Source organism: Apium graveolens, chromosome 7 (assembly GCF_009905375.1).
Source record: "Apium graveolens cultivar Ventura chromosome 7, ASM990537v1, whole genome shotgun sequence".
Classification (NCBI taxonomy): Eukaryota; Viridiplantae; Streptophyta; class Magnoliopsida; order Apiales; family Apiaceae; genus Apium; species Apium graveolens.
This window is the reverse complement of record NC_133653.1, coordinates 35113452-35130166: the sequence shown is the minus strand read 5'-3', so window position 1 is coordinate 35130166 and position 16715 is coordinate 35113452. Positions and strand designations below refer to the sequence as shown.

General features: G+C 42.4%; 3 protein-coding genes across 3 annotated transcripts; all 3 read left to right on the top strand.

The window, feature by feature from the left end:
* Positions 1-2151: 2151 nt before the first annotated feature.
* LOC141673495 (uncharacterized) lies at positions 2152-3177 on the top strand. The gene is made up of 2 exons (XM_074480244.1): positions 2152-2234; positions 2370-3177. The coding sequence occupies exons 1-2, from the start codon at positions 2152-2154 to the stop codon at positions 3175-3177; spliced, it is 891 nt and encodes a 296-aa protein (XP_074336345.1).
* A 2526-nt stretch (positions 3178-5703) lies between these two features.
* Positions 5704-6225, top strand: LOC141673494 (uncharacterized). The gene has a single exon (XM_074480243.1). It carries the CDS (start codon positions 5704-5706, stop codon positions 6223-6225), a length of 522 nt encoding a protein of 173 aa, XP_074336344.1.
* Positions 6226-12430: 6205 nt separating this feature from the next.
* On the top strand, positions 12431-13919 carry LOC141671183 (ATP synthase gamma chain, chloroplastic-like). Its single transcript, XM_074477339.1, has one exon. It carries the CDS (start codon positions 12558-12560, stop codon positions 13686-13688), a length of 1131 nt encoding a protein of 376 aa, XP_074333440.1. The 5' UTR covers positions 12431-12557; the 3' UTR covers positions 13689-13919.
* The last annotated feature ends 2796 nt before the right edge of the window (positions 13920-16715 follow it).

The following is a 16715-nucleotide window of genomic DNA, read 5'->3' as shown; positions in this document are numbered from 1 at the left end:
CCAAGTACCCCGGATCCAGAACATTCTTACGGTCCAGATTAGGTAGTACATCGGCTCATCACAGGCGTTCACACGTCCTACAGTCCAAAAGACACACCTACGGTTCAGATCAAAAGGTACAAACCCCTAAACCCTAGTAGGAGGCATATAAAAGGGAGGGCAAAAGGAAGGTTACAGGTTACTCTCTCTCTCTCTCTCATATACACACATATATACACACCACAATAATATCGTATAATTCCCGTTTTGCCCCTTTCTCCTTCAAACCCCTCTCTCATTCTCACGCCGGAGGTGCCGCGGGGACACCACTCCCCTCCAGTTCTGTTTTGTAGGTTCCCACCCCACAGCTACACCGCTTGCCGCCGTTATTCTTGTCCAAATGGAGCGTGACTCCGGGCCATGCAAGGAGAAGACCCCGGGGTGAATTGGGATTATCATTGGCGCTAGAAGGAGGGGTCGAACCTCCGTCCAGTGGTGCTCATACTTGCTACTCCTACTCCAAACAATAACTCAGAATACCACTCCTCAGTAAGAACTTCACTCCCAATCTCCCAGATTACCAAAATTTTCTTAATTTGGGAGGAAAACTTTAACCATGATTTGGAAACATCTTCATACTGTGTAGATCTTTTTCATTTTTGGGTTACACTGTGAAGTGTTTTATAGCACAAACAAATCCAAATTTATAACATCTTGAGTACTCAAGTCTCTTCATTATTTTTGAGTCCGCTATACAATTATCCTTATCCATGTCTTTTAATGCTTAATGTTATTGATAGCCTATATTAATGCATACCCAGTAACGAGAGCCCATGGCCCAATAAGGAGAGCCCATGAAGCACTCATCATTAACCCTAGAGAGCCCATGATGCGTGGTAATATCACCACTGTCCAGGTACCCCGGATCCAAAACATTCTTACGGTCCGGATTAGGTAGTACATCGGCTCATCACAGACGTTCACACGTCCTACAGTCCAAAAGACACACCTACGGTTCAGATCAAAAGGTACAAACCCCTAAACCCTAGTAGGAGGCATATAAAAGGGTGGGCAAAATGAAGGTTACAGCTTACTCTCTCTCATATACACACATATACACACACCACAATAATCTCATATAATTCCCATTTTGTCCCTTTCTCCTTCAAAACCCTCTCTCATTCTCACGCCGGAGGTACCGCGGGGACACCACCCCCTCCGGTTCTGTTTTATAGGTTCCCACCCCACAGCTACACCGCTTGCCGCCGTTATTCCTGTCCAAACGGAGCGTGACTCCGGGTCACGCAAGGAGAAGACCTCGGGGTGAATTGGGATTATCATTGGCGCTAGAAGGAGGGGTCGAACCTCCGTCCAGTGGTGCTCATACTTGCTACTCCTACTCCAAACAGTAACTCAGAATACCACTCCTCAGTAAAAACTTCACTCCCAATCTCCCAGATCTACTTTTACCCTGAGCTCGTTTTCTTTTGAATAACTGTTAATATATCTTTTTAGTCCCGCTATTTTTAACGTTGTATTACAGCGTATATTGGACCTAAAAAATTTGTTTTAGTACTCGAAAGTGCGAGTTATATTACTGTAAAGTTGTGGTATTGTTAAACAATCATGATGTCGAGAAAGAGCAAGGCAGCTGTTTCCGCTTATTTCCTTCCACCTGCACCCCAACCCAGGGACGGAGAGATGGAAGATGTGGATGAAGGCCCCCCCATAACCCAGACTCCCTCTCAAAATCTCCAACCAGGGGATTAGAGACTAGTCATTGAGAAAACTGCCCATAAGCATGCTGGAACTTCAGCCCACCCCTGGGGGGACATGACCCCGGATCAGATACGAGCTCCGATGGACCTATGGAAGTAAAAGCATAATGCCGAATCTGAGACCCGCCCAGGGGATCAGGAAGAGCGGTCCGGAGAATCCCGGGGATCCGTCTTTGATCGGATTGCAAAAAACTTGAAGAAGCCCTTAGAGGATGTCCGAGATGAAATCAAAAGAGCTACCCTTCGGGAGAAAATCCGGAAGGAAGAAGAAGCCAAAGCCAAAGAAATAATTGAAAAGCGAATCCAGGAAGAAGAAGTGAAGTTGAAAAGGAAGTCACACCGAATCCATGTTTCTTCGGACTCGGAGCCCGAAAAGGAGTCCAAACAAGAACAAATGGCCCGGGCTCTGCGTGATCTTAAGAGAAAGGTGGATGACGATGTTGAAGTGGGGGCAGCGGCTACCCCGTTCACCAAAAGGTTGGAATCCACCCCCAGAGAATCATGACTTAAGCACTTCAATTTTGATTCATTTGATGGATTAGCGGACCCCGAAGAGCATCTGAACTACTTCGAACAAATCTCCAATATTTATGATTACATCGACCTCACTAGATGCCGCTTCTTCGCATCGACACTCAAAGGGGGTGCACAGAAGTGGTTCAGCCGGATACCATCCAGAAGTGTTGATTCCTGGAAAGATTTCCGTGAGATATTCTTAAAAAGGTTCAGGACTAACCGGATGAACGAGCTACAGATGTGCCATTTAGAGACAATCCAACAAAGAAGCAAGGAGTCCCTCCCCGAATTTATCAAAAGATTCCAGGAAGTTGTCAATCAACTCTCCAACTTAGAAGAAAAGGAAGCAATAAACATCTTTCGGAGAAACTTGCATCCAATATCCTGTGAAGGATATGTCAAAGATTTGATTCACAAGGAACCCCAGAACCTGACATCTTCCTATGCCTTGGCATCAAAGTTCATAAAGGAAAATGATTTTTTCAAGTCGATGAAAATGAACCGGAGAATACATGATGATGAGTCCCCGGAGCGTCGCTCGTCGTCCCAGAAGGACAAAAGATACAAGCTGGATAGACAGGCCAACTATATTCGACAATCTCGGGGAAACCCACCCCGGGAGGGTTACGCCGAACAAAGGAGGAATGAGAGAAAGCCCAAGGCCAAAAGAGAACCCAAGCCGAAACCAGAGTGGACGCCCCTTAATCGGCCCCAGGCCGACATTTTGCGTGAAGTTAAAGGTAAGCCATTCTATTATCCCCCGAAACCTTTACTTGCACCTCCTGAGAATAGGGCCCGAGACAAGCATTGTGGCTACCACGAAGATTATGGTCATACCACGGAAAACTGTTTCTCTCTCAAAATGTTCATAGAAGATCAGATCAAGAAGGGAAACATGAACTAGTATCTCCAGAGAGGGTTAAACGACAAAGACAGAGCCCCGAGAAGCGGCAAAAATATGGTAAATGTTGTATTTGGAGGCACGACTTCCCCGCCCCGGAGCCCGGACCTGAATAATGATGTGATGATGATCCAGCCTTTGGAGGATGAACCAATCTACTTCTCTTACTCTGATTATGAGAGACTCAATCCAGATCACAACTTGGCCTTGGTGGTCACCCTGGATGTCACGAATAATGAGGTAAAAAGAATTTTAGTTGACAATGGTTCCTCTGCTAATATTGTATTCGAGCACACACTTAAAATGATGGACCTCAGACACCTCTGAATGGACCTCTGTCTTGAAGATCCCTTGTATGGATTTGGAAATACAATGATTCCAATCCGGGGCGTCATTTATTTGCCGATTACCTTTGGGACTGTAACCTCATCGTACAACATGATCCTTGGAAGACCTACAATCACCAAACTCAGAGCAATCCCTTCAACAATTCACTTAAAGCTCAAATTACCGACCCCGGGAGGTACTGGAGAGCTAAGAGGAGATAGAGAAATGGCAGGGAAGTGTTATGGCCAAGCTTTGGTCAGGGCAGAAACAAAACCTGAGAATAGAATAAGGTTAATGACCCTACCCAAGGGGCAAAGCAGAATGAAGTATCGAGAACACCTCAGTAAAAGGGCCAGACTCGATGTAAATATGATCGAGGACTCCGGGTACAGCATAGCCAACGCGGACGCTCGGATTCAGAAATTTGTGGAAAGCAAGGAGAAGACAAAGGCCGAGCCTGCCCAGCAAATAGTTGAAGTAGAGCTGGAGCCTGGGAACCCCACCCGGAAGCTTAAAGTCGGAAAAGGCCTGGAAACCGCATTCCAGAAAGAACTCATTGACCTATTGAAAGAATATACTGATGTATTCGCTTGGAACCCGGAAGACATGTCGGGGATTGATGAATCTGTGGCAATGCACAGTCTAGACATAGATCCGAGGCAAAGACCCATCAAACAAAAATGAAGAAATTTCGCCCCGGAGAGACAACAGGCAATCGATCAAGAAGTTGAAAAGTTGTTGAAGGCGGATGTCATCTGTGAAATTAAGTATCCGGATTGGCTAGAGAATATTGTGTTAGTCAAGAAACCCAATGAAAAGTGACGAATGTGCGTGAATTACACAAGTCTCAATTCGGCATGTCCTAAAGATTCTTACCCCTACCCAACATTGACCAGTTGATAGATGCAACCTCGGGTCATATTATGCTAAACTTCATGGATGCTTTTTCAGGATATAACCAGGTCAAGATGAATCGGGCGGACATCGCAAAGACGACATTCATTACACACCGGGCTGTCTACGCCTTTGTCATGATACCATTCGGGTTAATCAACGCCAGGGCGACGTATCAGAAAATAATGAATACCATTTTCAAAAGTCAACTGGGCAGGAACATGGAATCTTACGTTGATGACATGATTTCCAAGTCAGTCACGATCTCGGACCACATCAAAGATCTCAAGGAGTGTTTCGACAATTTGAGGAAGTATAGCATGAAACTAAACCCGAAAAGTGTGCCTTCGGGGTCCCCTCCGGTAAATTTCTTGGTTTTCTGGTTAGCGAGCGGGGAATAGAAGCCAAATTGGAGAAAATCAAAGCTATAATGGAAATGACAATTCCCCAGACTCAAAAGGATATTTAGAAGCTCGTAGGATGCTTGGCATCCCTTCGCAGGTTTATTCCAAAATTGGCAGAAAGGTGCTTGCCTTTCTTTGAGCTGCTAAAAAGAGCCCGGAATAAAAAAACTAGTCGATTGGACTCCGGAATGCCAAACAACATTTGAAGAAGTCAAACAACACCTGATGAACCCGCCTATTCTTTCAAAAGCCAAGCCTGGGGAGTCTCTTTATCTCTATATTACATCCGGAAAAAGAGAGGTATCCTCCGCACTCATCCAGGAAGAAAATGGTTCACAGAGCCCGGTATACTATGTGATCCAAGTCCTCAAGGACGCTGAAACCCGGTACCCAAACCTGGAGAAATTCGCCCTGGCTCTTGTACACTCGAGCAGGAAGTTAAGGCAATATTTCCAAGGCCGGGAAATCAGGGTGATTACTAATCAACCACTTCGAAAAATCATTCACAAGCCAGATGCCTCCGGGAGATTGGGAAATTGAATTGAGCCAATTCAACATCAGATTTGTTCTAAGGACGACCATAAAAGCCCAGGCGTTGGTCGTATTCGTCATGGAATGCACCTTCCCCGAAGGCCCAAAGATACCAGAAATTCAATCCGGAGAAGAAAAGGAGATGGACAACAGTAGTTCATGAATATTATATGTTGATGGCTCGGCAACAGCTGAGAGGTCCGGGGCTGGCTTGATCCTTTCAAGCCCGGATGGATTCACAATCCAGCAAGCCATAACCTTCGCTTTCAAAGCAACCAACAACCAGGCTGAATATGAAGCTCTCCTCTTCGGACTCAGGTTAGCCAAATCCCTTGGGGTAAGATGTTTAATTATCTATAGTGATTCCCAAATTATGGTAAGACAAACCAATGGTGAATACATTGCGAAGGATCCCAAGCTAGCTCAGTATCAGGCAATGGTGAGGGTCATCTTGAAAACCATCCCGGACTCAACCATCTTGCAAATAAAAAGAGAAGAAAACTCCAAGGCAGATGATCCATCTAAGCTCGTCCAAAATACTTCAGATTTAAGCAGTTCATTTTATTTCGAAGAGCTCGGGGCGCCCAACACAGAACGGCCCGAAGTCTTATGCATCAGTAGCCCGGATAACTGGATGACTCCCTACATAGCTTATTTGAAAGATGGAACCCTACCAGAGGATCAGAACAAGGCACGCTACCTCAAGTACAAGGCTACCCGATTCTTTCTGGAAGATAATCAGCTATACGGGCGAACCTTCTCTGCGCCCACTTTCAAATGTGTTGACTCGGATGAAGCAGATTATTATCTTCGGGAGGTGCATGAAGGAATCTGCGGAGATCACCTAACTTCCAAGGCACTAGCCTACAAAGTCATCAGACAAGGCTACTATTGACCCACTATCCACGCCGACGCAATGGCCTACGTGAAGAAGTGCAGCAAGTGCCAAAAGTTCAACAATGTACCGAAGCAGAGTCCAAGCCTCCCCGGGTCAGTTCTATCCCGATCCCGTTCGCCGTTTGGGGAATTGACATCATGGGACCTTTTTCCCGGGCAAAGGGGGATTTCCGTTACGTGCTGGTGGCGATTGATTATATGACTAAGTGGGCAGAAGCCAAAACTATGAGGACCATCAATCAGCAGGACTGCATCAAGTTCGTGGACTCAATTGTAATGAGGTTCGGGATTCCGATGGTTTTGATCTCGGATAACGGGCCGCAGTTTGTGGGTTCGGATTTCGAAGCCTATCTGAAAGAGCTCGGGATAAAATATAAGAAAACATCCGTAGCTCATCCACAGGGAAACAGACAAGTAGAGGTCACCAACATGACCATACTCCGAGGATTGGAAAAGAGGTTGGAAGAGTCTAAAAAGAACTGGCCAGACGAGCTCTCGAAAGTCTTATGGTCTTACAGAACCACCTCCCGGACTGGAACTGGTGAAACTCCATTTAAACTCACCTACAAAACTGAGGCCCGATTTCCGGTCGAAACCGGGTCCCCGTCCCATAGAGTGGTCAACTTTGATGAGGTCTCAAATATTGAAGGCCTCAGAACCAACCTCGAACTGTTGGATGAGGTAAGAGACCGGGCTGTAAAAAAATGGAAAGCTACAAGGAAAAAACAAAGCTTTACTTTGCAAAGAAGGCCAAGATAAGAGAATATGTGGTGGGAGATCCAGTACTCCGGGACATCGAAGCCTCATACCCAACAAACCAAGGGAAACTGCAGCCGAACTGGGAAGGCCCCTATATAATTAAGGAAGTGCTCCGACCAGGAACTTACAAACTGAACTACCTCAGCGGGATCGAGGTCCCCAACACCTGACACGGAGCCCGGTTAAGGAAGTTCTACCAGTAAGAGATAGATGCATATTCTGGGAACATCTCTACATTTATACTGTGATATCTTGATGTAAACGCTATTCTCATTCACCCCAGAATGTAATTTTTGCTTTCAATATTAAATGAAAAACTCTACTTTAAGCATCCTATAGCTTGAATCAATTTCATTATATTGTTTCTTTATTTGCCATCATATTACTTAAAAAAATTTCTACAAGTTAGAAATTTCACCCAATCCCGGGGTCTGCATAAACACAACCCATGTGTACTTGGAAAAATTTCTACAAGTTAGAAATTTAACCCCTTTCCGGGGTCTGCATAAACACAGCCCATGTGTACTTAGAAAAATTTTCATAAGTTAGAAATTTTACCCCCTCCCGGGGTCTGCATAAACACAACCCATGTGTACTTAGAAAAATTTCTACAAGTTAGAAATTTAACCCCTTCCCGGGGTCTGCATAAACACAGCCCATGTGTACTTAGAAAAATTTCCATAAGTTAGAAATTTTACCCCCTCCCGGGGTCTGCATAAACACAACCCATGTGTACTTAGAAAAATTCCTAAGTATTCCTAAATTTCTAAGTTAAAAATTCTCATATGCGAATCAAAGCGACAAGTGAAAAGAAGGAAGAAAAGCACAACTTCATTAAACTACCCCAGGGAAACACACCCGGGGGGGGGGGCAAATTGAAATCATTTAAATTACAAATGAAATTAAAATAGCCGAAAGGATAAGTTCAGACAATACTTCAAACAGGAAATGGAAATTACATGCCAAAAACGACAAATTCTTCATTCTTCTGCTACCGGCTCGGCGGGAGGCTGCTCCGGATCATCTTCTGGAATCGGAGGCTGCTGGGCGAGAGGGGAATCGGGGAGAGGAGGGGCACTTTCGGATGCTTCGACTCCGGACTCTCGTGCCAGGATGGCTTCGGCTTCCTTCTCCAGCCGGGTCCCCTCCTCGATATACCTCTCAAGGAAGACATCTATTGTACCTTGAGGATTTTCGCCAAGATACTTGGAAGCGACCCTTCAGCAAATCTGGATCTTCTCCAGCGCCTTATCGTTCAGCTCCTCAAAGTACGCATGAGTACCCCGGAACCCGGCCAGGTTCTCTTCGGGAGTGGGTCGGGCGGCGAGATCATCCTTCAGCTTCTTATTTTCCGCCCTCATTTCCCGAACCGAAGCCTCAGCCAGGTCCCGCCTCTCCCAGATTTCATCCAGAATCTTCTTATGAGCTGCGGCCTCCTTTGCGTTAGCCTCCCTCAGCTCTTTAATCTCCCGGGACAGGTTCTCGGCCTCAGTTTTATAAACCTCGACAGCATCAGCCTTCGCTTGCAAGCTTCGGATTATGCAAACCAATCCAGCAACCCGGGAGTTAGCCTAAAATTATTGCACATCAAGTTTAGACGATACAAATACAGAAAAAAGACAAGTACAAAATCAAAGTATAACAAGAAAGAAACTCACAGCAGTAATCTCCTTCTAGAGTCCGACCAGGAAGTCATCGAGGGGTTCCTTCCTATACTTCTTCCTTTCGGCAGTGCTGGCGTAGTTTTCAAATAGCTCCCTTCGGCGAGTCTCCGGAGTGAAGCTAGCCAGCAATGCCTTCAGAGTCTCCTGAGTATCCGGGGCCAGTTCAACAGCAACCTTCTTAGAAACCTGGCCTCAGAACCCTCTCCTCCCTTTTCCCCAGAACTTACAAGGGCACATTTCCTCTTCCGGGGTACGGACACCCTCGTCGCCTCCCTCTACTGCACATCATCAGCCCGGGGTTCGTTGATAACAATAATGGTCATCCCCGGTCGAGTCGGTGCTGCCTTCCGGGCTGCCTTTTCGCCCTCATCGACCTTTTTCTTCCCGACGTCCACACTTGTCAGGCCTCCAATTCTTCGGCACTTGGAAGCTAAGTCTTTCAGTTGGGCAGACATGTTCGGGGGGTACGGGATGAGCTTCGAAATGCCTGAGAATGAAACAGAAAGATGTCAGCCTCGGATACAAACAAATAATAAAAATTAAAACATGAAAATAAAGCTAAGACAAAAGACTTACAGCCGGCAGCATGCATATTTTCATTGTTATTAAATGTATCCCGGGTCCACTACATCCCAAGTGCCTCACAGAAGGCATAAACCATCGCGAGAGCTGCTTGCCCGAGCTGCTGGACCGAAAATTTATCTATTTTAATTTCAAGTTTATAGAGAGGCATGAACTCCAGATCCCCACCCAAGACAAAAATAAACTCCCGGTGCCAGCCCTTAAGTGAGGTCAACATGCTAACTGGAAGCACCATCATATCAGACGAATACCCACAATCCTCGTTGCAGAATAAAAACTCGTATATAGGTCGGGACGTGGATCTCTTGATCTTAAAGATATAATGGAAGAGCTTGAAGGTGGGAAGGTAGTTTTTGGCATGGCAACAGGCTAAAAACCAATTTATCCACTTCACCGAATTCGGGGCTAACTGGGTGAAGGGAATCCCGTACACATCCCGGCATAAAGACTTCGTGAATTGGTGTAATCCGAGGCGCATGCCCTAGAGATGCTCTAAGGATATCCCTACATAACCGCCGCCGGTCTGTGGTACACCCTCTCGTGAATCTCGGGCCATCTCCATTCATATTTGTCCTTAAGGTTAAAGGCAAGCCTAAGGGCACAATCCACCTCGACATCTGTGTACCTATCTTGGATCTCTTTGTGAACCGCCCCACACTCGTACCTGGTTCCCGGGGCGGTAAAAAACTTTCTATTCATGTCATCCTCGTCATAGGGCTCCCTACCGTCTAACCCTTCCGGGCCCCCATTCGCCTCAGATAAATCTCTATAATAAAAGTCCTAGGGCTTAGGGTCTACTCGGCACTGGACAAAGTATTGGTCCACGTCCTCCCAAGACCCGTCCGGATTGGGCAAGGTACCCCCGGGGCCTAGGACTAAAGTCTGAGCTAGAACTTGCTGAGGCTGTTCAACTCGGGGAGGCATTTCTACAGAGCTACTACTGGAAGAGGAAGATGGATGGTAGGATGAAATTAGTTCACCTAAGCCACTGGGCCGCTCGGGGTACCAGTTTCTAAGGGTAGCCGTACGCTTAAAGTGGCTACCTGACATATACTATATATATATATATTTACGTATAAACGCATCCCATAGTCAATGCCAAACCCGAACCTAACAACAAAAACAAAACAAAAATAGAAGAGTTTTAGAAACAGTTCGTGTGCAAATCTAAACCTAAAAAATAAGATCTACGACATATGCATACATATACAACCAAAAACACATATCAAGAACATATCCCGGGATCAACAACTTTTTACATTACCAAAAACCCATGTTTTTACACAAAAACTTGCCAAATTGATGTTGTTTATGCAAACAAATGCAAAACCACTGTAAAAACAATACAAAACCCGTAAAACTACGCATATCCAAGTTCAAAGCAACAACACATTCACAAAACTCGAACAAAAAACTACACAGTGACGGAGTAAAACTCGAGCAAAAGCAATGGCATGCATGGTGTAAAAATGAAAGGGTCAAAGAGGGAGGAACTTTAAGTAGCAGGAGAAATAATGAAGGCTTCAACAAGAAATGCTCCGAAGATCTCTGTGAAAACTCTTTTTGCTCTCTCTTTGCAAGTGCTCGCGTAAAAGAAAAATGAAAGTGAGAAGGCCGATATTTATAGAAGAAGAAGAAGAGACGAACGGTTTTGTAATTAAGGGGGAACAACCTGTCCACGTGAAATCCCTTGATTGGTGCTAATAATTGTAACCGCAACAGTTATTACCCCCACTGCAATTATGGCATGGACACATCTTTTCAGGAAAATGGGGTAAAGTTAACCGTCTTTACACTCAAAAGATACATATATACACGCACGTATCTTTGATCCTGGCTGGAATCCCAACAGTCTTCTGACACTCCGGATTTTTAGCATCAGCTTTTCAGAGTCCGGTCAAATCAAATGTCAGCCCGTCCTTATCCACAAAACCCTATCCAAAATTCAAGTTTTAGATCAAATGACTAACCAAGTCAACTCGGAGTCTTATTCCCATTAGACCCTGGGGTTAGGGGGCAACAAATCAAATAAAACCCCCAAATTTTTTTCCTAAGGCGTTGTGGCACAACACTAATGAATCTACTCCCCCATCCGGGTAAACCCGCATAAGGGAGTGGGGGGCAAATGATAGCCTATATTAATGCAGGCCCAGTAACAGAAGCCCAGGGCCCAATAAGGAGAGCCCAGGAAGCACTCACCATTAACCCTGGAGAGCCCAGGACGCGTGACAATATCACCACCGTTCAGCTACCCCGGATCCAGAACATTCTTACGGGTTTGGATTAGGTAGTACATCGGCTCATCACAGGCGTCCACACGTCCTACAGTCCAAAAGACACACCTACGGTCCAGATCAAAATGTACAAATCCCTAAAACCTAGTAGGAGGCCTATAAAAGGAAGGACAAAAGGAAGGTTACATGTTACTCTCTCTCATATACAGACATATACACACACCACAATAATCTCGTATAATTCCCGTTTTGGCCCTTTTTTCCTTCAAAACCCTCTCTCATTCTCACGCCGGAGGTGCCGCGGGAACACCACCCTCTTCCGGTTCTGTTTTGTAGGTTCCCATTCCGGTTCTGTTTTGTAGGTTTCCACCCCACAGTTATACCGCTTGCCGGTGACTCCGGGCCACGCAAGGAGAAGACCGGGGTGAATTGGGATTATTAGTTACAGTAATACAAACTTCCTTGTCCATGTCTTCTAATGCTCATTGCCATAGTCATACACAAGTCTCACATGTGAAATTAGCCTAATATTTTTGAATTTGCCTTTCCAATTATATTTCCATAAAGAATCATTACCAACTGCAATAAACCAGTTAGAACATTGAGATTAGCTCCTCAATTAGGCTATGTTTTCAGTGTCATTAGTTTGATAAATGCTAAACTGTGCAATAACTTCTGATCTCACACAGTTACAACCTAATATACAGATGAAAACAGGGAATGTAGGATTTGAGTATCTTACTCGTATAGCCGCATATTCCAAGAGTAACAAAACAAGAGTTCAAGTGACAAGTGGGGTTCTAGTTCTCCCTTTTAAGCATCTCATCCACACATGTTTTTTTTACTCTGGTCAACAGATTACCATGTTGATTTTTAGTTTCAGATCCTACTAACAACTGATCACAAATTTTTCACTCACCTGCAATCTTCAAAACTACAATATCCTTATCCTAAAATCTCATCCAAACATTGTCTGCACCATTCATTTATCTCCTCTATTCTTTACCGAACAAAACAACTCAACATATCTTCTTGCTTTGTTTCTTTCACTTCTCCATTGCCAGAACTCTTGCAGAGATCATTTAACTCCAATGGCTTGCTCCAATTTAACCATGTGGGTGTCTTCAAAATCTTCACTTTCTGAGTCCTCTCCACTCTCATTCAGTTCATGTCTCAACCCTTTTCAGCTTTCTAACCATAGCTCCACCGTTTCAAACCCTTCAAGATCATCTTCAGTCACTCCTGTTCACTGCAATCTTCGCGAGCTTCGTGATCGCATTGGTTCAGTGTCAAACACCCAGAAAATTACTGAGGCTATGAAGCTTGTTGCTGCAGCTAAAGTTAGAAGAGCACAAGAAGCTGTGGTTAATGCAAGACCATTTTCTGAGACACTTGTTGAAGTTCTTTACAGTATCAATGAGCAACTTCAGACAGAAGATGTTGATGTTCCACTTACAAATGTTAGGCCTGTTAAGAAAGTTGCTTTAGTTGTTGTCACTGGTGATAGAGGTCTATGTGGTGGTTTCAACAATCAAATCATCAAGAAAGCTGAGCAGAGAATTAAAGAATTGAAAGCTTTGAATCTTGAATACACTGTTATTAGTGTTGGTAAGAAGGGAAATTCGTATTTTCTCCGAAGGCCTTATATACCAGTGGACAAGTATCTTGAAGGTGGTAATCTTCCAACAGCAAAAGAAGCACAAGCAATTGCAGATGATGTGTTTTCACTTTTTGTGAGTGAAGAAGTTGATAAAGTGGAGCTTCTATACACGAAATTCGTGTCGTTGGTTAAGTCTAGTCCGGTGATCCACACGTTACTTCCATTGTCACCAAAGGGAGAAATTTGTGACATTAATGGAACATGTGTTGATGCAGCAGATGATGAGTTTTTCAGGTTAACAACAAAAGAAGGGAAGTTGACAGTCGAACGGGACGTGGTTAGGTCTGAAACAATCGATTTTTCGCCTGTTCTGCAATTCGAACAAGACCCTGTTCAGATTCTGGATGCATTGCTGCCACTATATCTCAACAGTCAAATTTTGAGATCATTGCAAGAATCACTAGCTAGTGAACTTGCTGCAAGAATGACTGCCATGAGCAGTGCCACTGATAATGCCAAGGAGCTGAAGAAGAATTACACACAGATTTACAACAGAAAGCGCCAGGCCAAGATTACTGGTGAGATATTGGAGATTGTTGCTGGAGCAGATGCATTAATTTAGTAAGTATAATTTCTTTGAATGCTCATTCAGTTGTGCTTCTTCTATATAATATAAAACTTAATCAGGACAACTGGTGTCTAATTGTATACAACTTTTGTATAATGAGAATCGAATGTATGTATTTCTGAACATAAAGAGCATTCCAATATCCTCTATATACTCTGTTCAAAATTTTCACCACATATCTGTAATAATTCTTTTTTTGCTCAATATATAGCAAGTACATTTCCACGTTTTCTCTTCGTTTATGTTGGCGTATCTTGTATTTTATTCACTTAATACATATGTGCTTGGTTTGTGTTGGAGTTGTCTGATGGCTGCAGCAAGTTTGTATTGGTAAGTTGGCTGCAGGCTGCAGCAAGTTAGCTTTACCTCTACGGTGCTAATTTCAAACCGTTTGTCATTTTTCTTCCAACTGAAATTGCATCAGAAATGTTCAAGTAAATCGAGTCACGCGCAAGTCTTGTTTGTCCAAGGTTCCTCTCCGAAGATTCACACTCCAACACTAGTGTAATATCATCAACAAAAAACATACACCAAGGAATGCTACCTTGGATATCTCGAGTAATCACATCCATTATTACTGCAAAAAACAAATGGTTCATGCCAGTCCCTAATAAAGCCCCATCTCATCAGAATAATAAGATTTCCTCTGACCGGGATTCAGGCACATGTATTCTTCTATTACTCTTACGTGCCTCACCAACACTCCTCTATTCTCACAAATCACTCCGCGGGAACATAATCATATATCTTTTTCGAGGTAACGCATGGCATTCAGAGATCTTACGATATTCTCTACATTTTTACAGACGTTGCATGAGGTTAATTGCCTAATCGTTGTCATACAACATAGGAAACAAAAATAAGGAATACAACATAATATTAAGTCCAACTACACTAAGGGGTCATTTGTTAATTCATGAATGAAAGAAAATGAACTGGACTTTCCAAAAATCTATGGTTCAGATTGTTTGTCTGTATTTGTTTTAGCTGAATGATCCCAAATTCTTCTGGAGATTGCTTCTTTAAAATCTAGTTGAACCCTCCAATATTTCAATTTCCTGATTTTCGTGGCTTTTACATATTCTATATCAATTACTTTTACTTTGAAATAATATAATGCCTGAATAGATGGACTAATAATAATTTTATTTATGTTCATACTTTGAAATAGTAACCATTAATAAATGTAAATTCTACTTTTAGTAAATATAAACAATGTTTATGCCAAACTAATTGTAAATTTTTTATATAATGACTGTATGATATATTTGCACACATATGCGTAATGCAGACATCATTAACTATGGATTATAATATTAAACTATGTCCTCCTCCAAAAATTATCATAATCTATTAATCAAATAAATTATTTATTAAATAATTAGATCTAGTTTTATGATTTTTATTCATAAATATTGTTCTAGTTTAACAAATTAGTAATTTATAATATGTAAAAAAAAATATATTTTGTCATTCAAAAATTATGCTTAGTTTATCAAACAACCCGATATGTTCAGGATTCAGATATTCATTCGTCCAGATATTTTACCCATTCAGAAAATCTTATTCAGATTTAACAAATGAGGCCTAAGATTGTGCTAGGTATCATATTCAAAACATCGTTATAATGTGTTGACGTCAGTTACATTCATTACATTTTTTCAATTTACGCCATTTAACACTAATAGAAAAAAGAGTCATTATTGACCGACCAAACATGACTAAAATCGATTGGTCGAAAATAAAGACATAAACGACCGAACTTTTACCTATTGAACAATTGGTCATATTTGTCTTGAGTAAAACTCACTCACCTCGTCAGAAATGAGTTTTTGGCCCCATTCTTTGGTCAAGCATCAAAGTCAACTGTCAGGCCAACATTTATTTTCGACCAACATTATGAGTCGCCGATTATAATACGTAATGATGATGTCATCATAGCGTAGTTCGTTAAAAGCGACCACATATTATCAATCACCTACAACCGATCACATTAATCTCAAAAATAATACTTCACTTGCACATCTATTACACGTAATGATGATATCATCTGGAACAACTACTACACGTAATGATGATGTTATCTGACACAACTACTACCTGTTCTCATATGCGTACCGAAGAACACCGATAATTTTGATAAATTTACTTTTTGCCCTGATGCACATTCAAAGACTTGAAGAAGTCTCGATATGTGCATTACCTTTTCCTCGTTTGCTTTACAATACAAATAACTAAATCATCTGCAAATAATATATGGGAAATACTGAGAGCTTGCCTGCACACTTTGACTCCTTGTATCCATTTCTATTGTTCATATCTTCAAAGTAAAGCAGAAATCCATTCGACATATAAAATAAACAAATACAGGGATAATAGATCCCATTGACGTATATATGCCCCGGCGGGAAAAGATAGGGCCAATCTCTCTTCGTGTATAAGTAAGATGATACGAAACAGAGTTCACACATTCAAATATAAGTGAACCCATCAGACATTGTAACCCATTTTAATTTGAATAAATTTCAGATTTGACAATTTAATTCTTTCATGAGCTTAGCTCATATCGAGCTTTTAATGACTTTCACTAATGTTTTATTTTACCCTTTTTAATCCCTTTTTTAAGTAAATGTATTACACTACTTTTTGTTTTCAATCTTTGATTTCACCCTTTTTATTCTCCTTCTAACTAGTAATAGTGAGGCAAATCCGAATGTGATAATTATTAGATTGGAGAAGGATCTTAGTAATAGTGAAGGGATGCTGGATGAGCGTGTGAATAGTGAGATTTTTTTGAAACTACAGGCGTTATACAAAAGAAAGAATTTGTAACTTCAACAAAGAGCATGTCTCAACTGGAAGATTGAAGGAGACCCTAACTCCAAATTTTTTCACAAAAGGGTTCAAAGGGGGAAAAGTATTAGCAGGTTTCAGAGAATCAAGGTGAACAATCAGTTCATCTATGATAACTCTAGAAATAGGAAAACTTTTCTCCTTCATTTTCAGAAATTCTTTGAAGAT

Coding starts and splice junctions, on each gene's coding strand:
- LOC141673495 (XM_074480244.1), top strand. CDS start 2,152: ATGGCCCGGGCTCTGCGTGATCTTAAGAGAAAGGTGGATGACGATGTT. Junction 2,235..2,369: donor GCTACCCCGTTCACCAAAAG/GTTGGAATCCAC, acceptor CGACCTCACTAG/ATGCCGCTTCTTCGCATCGA.
- LOC141673494 (XM_074480243.1), top strand. CDS start 5,704: ATGGTAAGACAAACCAATGGTGAATACATTGCGAAGGATCCCAAGCTA.
- LOC141671183 (XM_074477339.1), top strand. CDS start 12,558: ATGGCTTGCTCCAATTTAACCATGTGGGTGTCTTCAAAATCTTCACTT.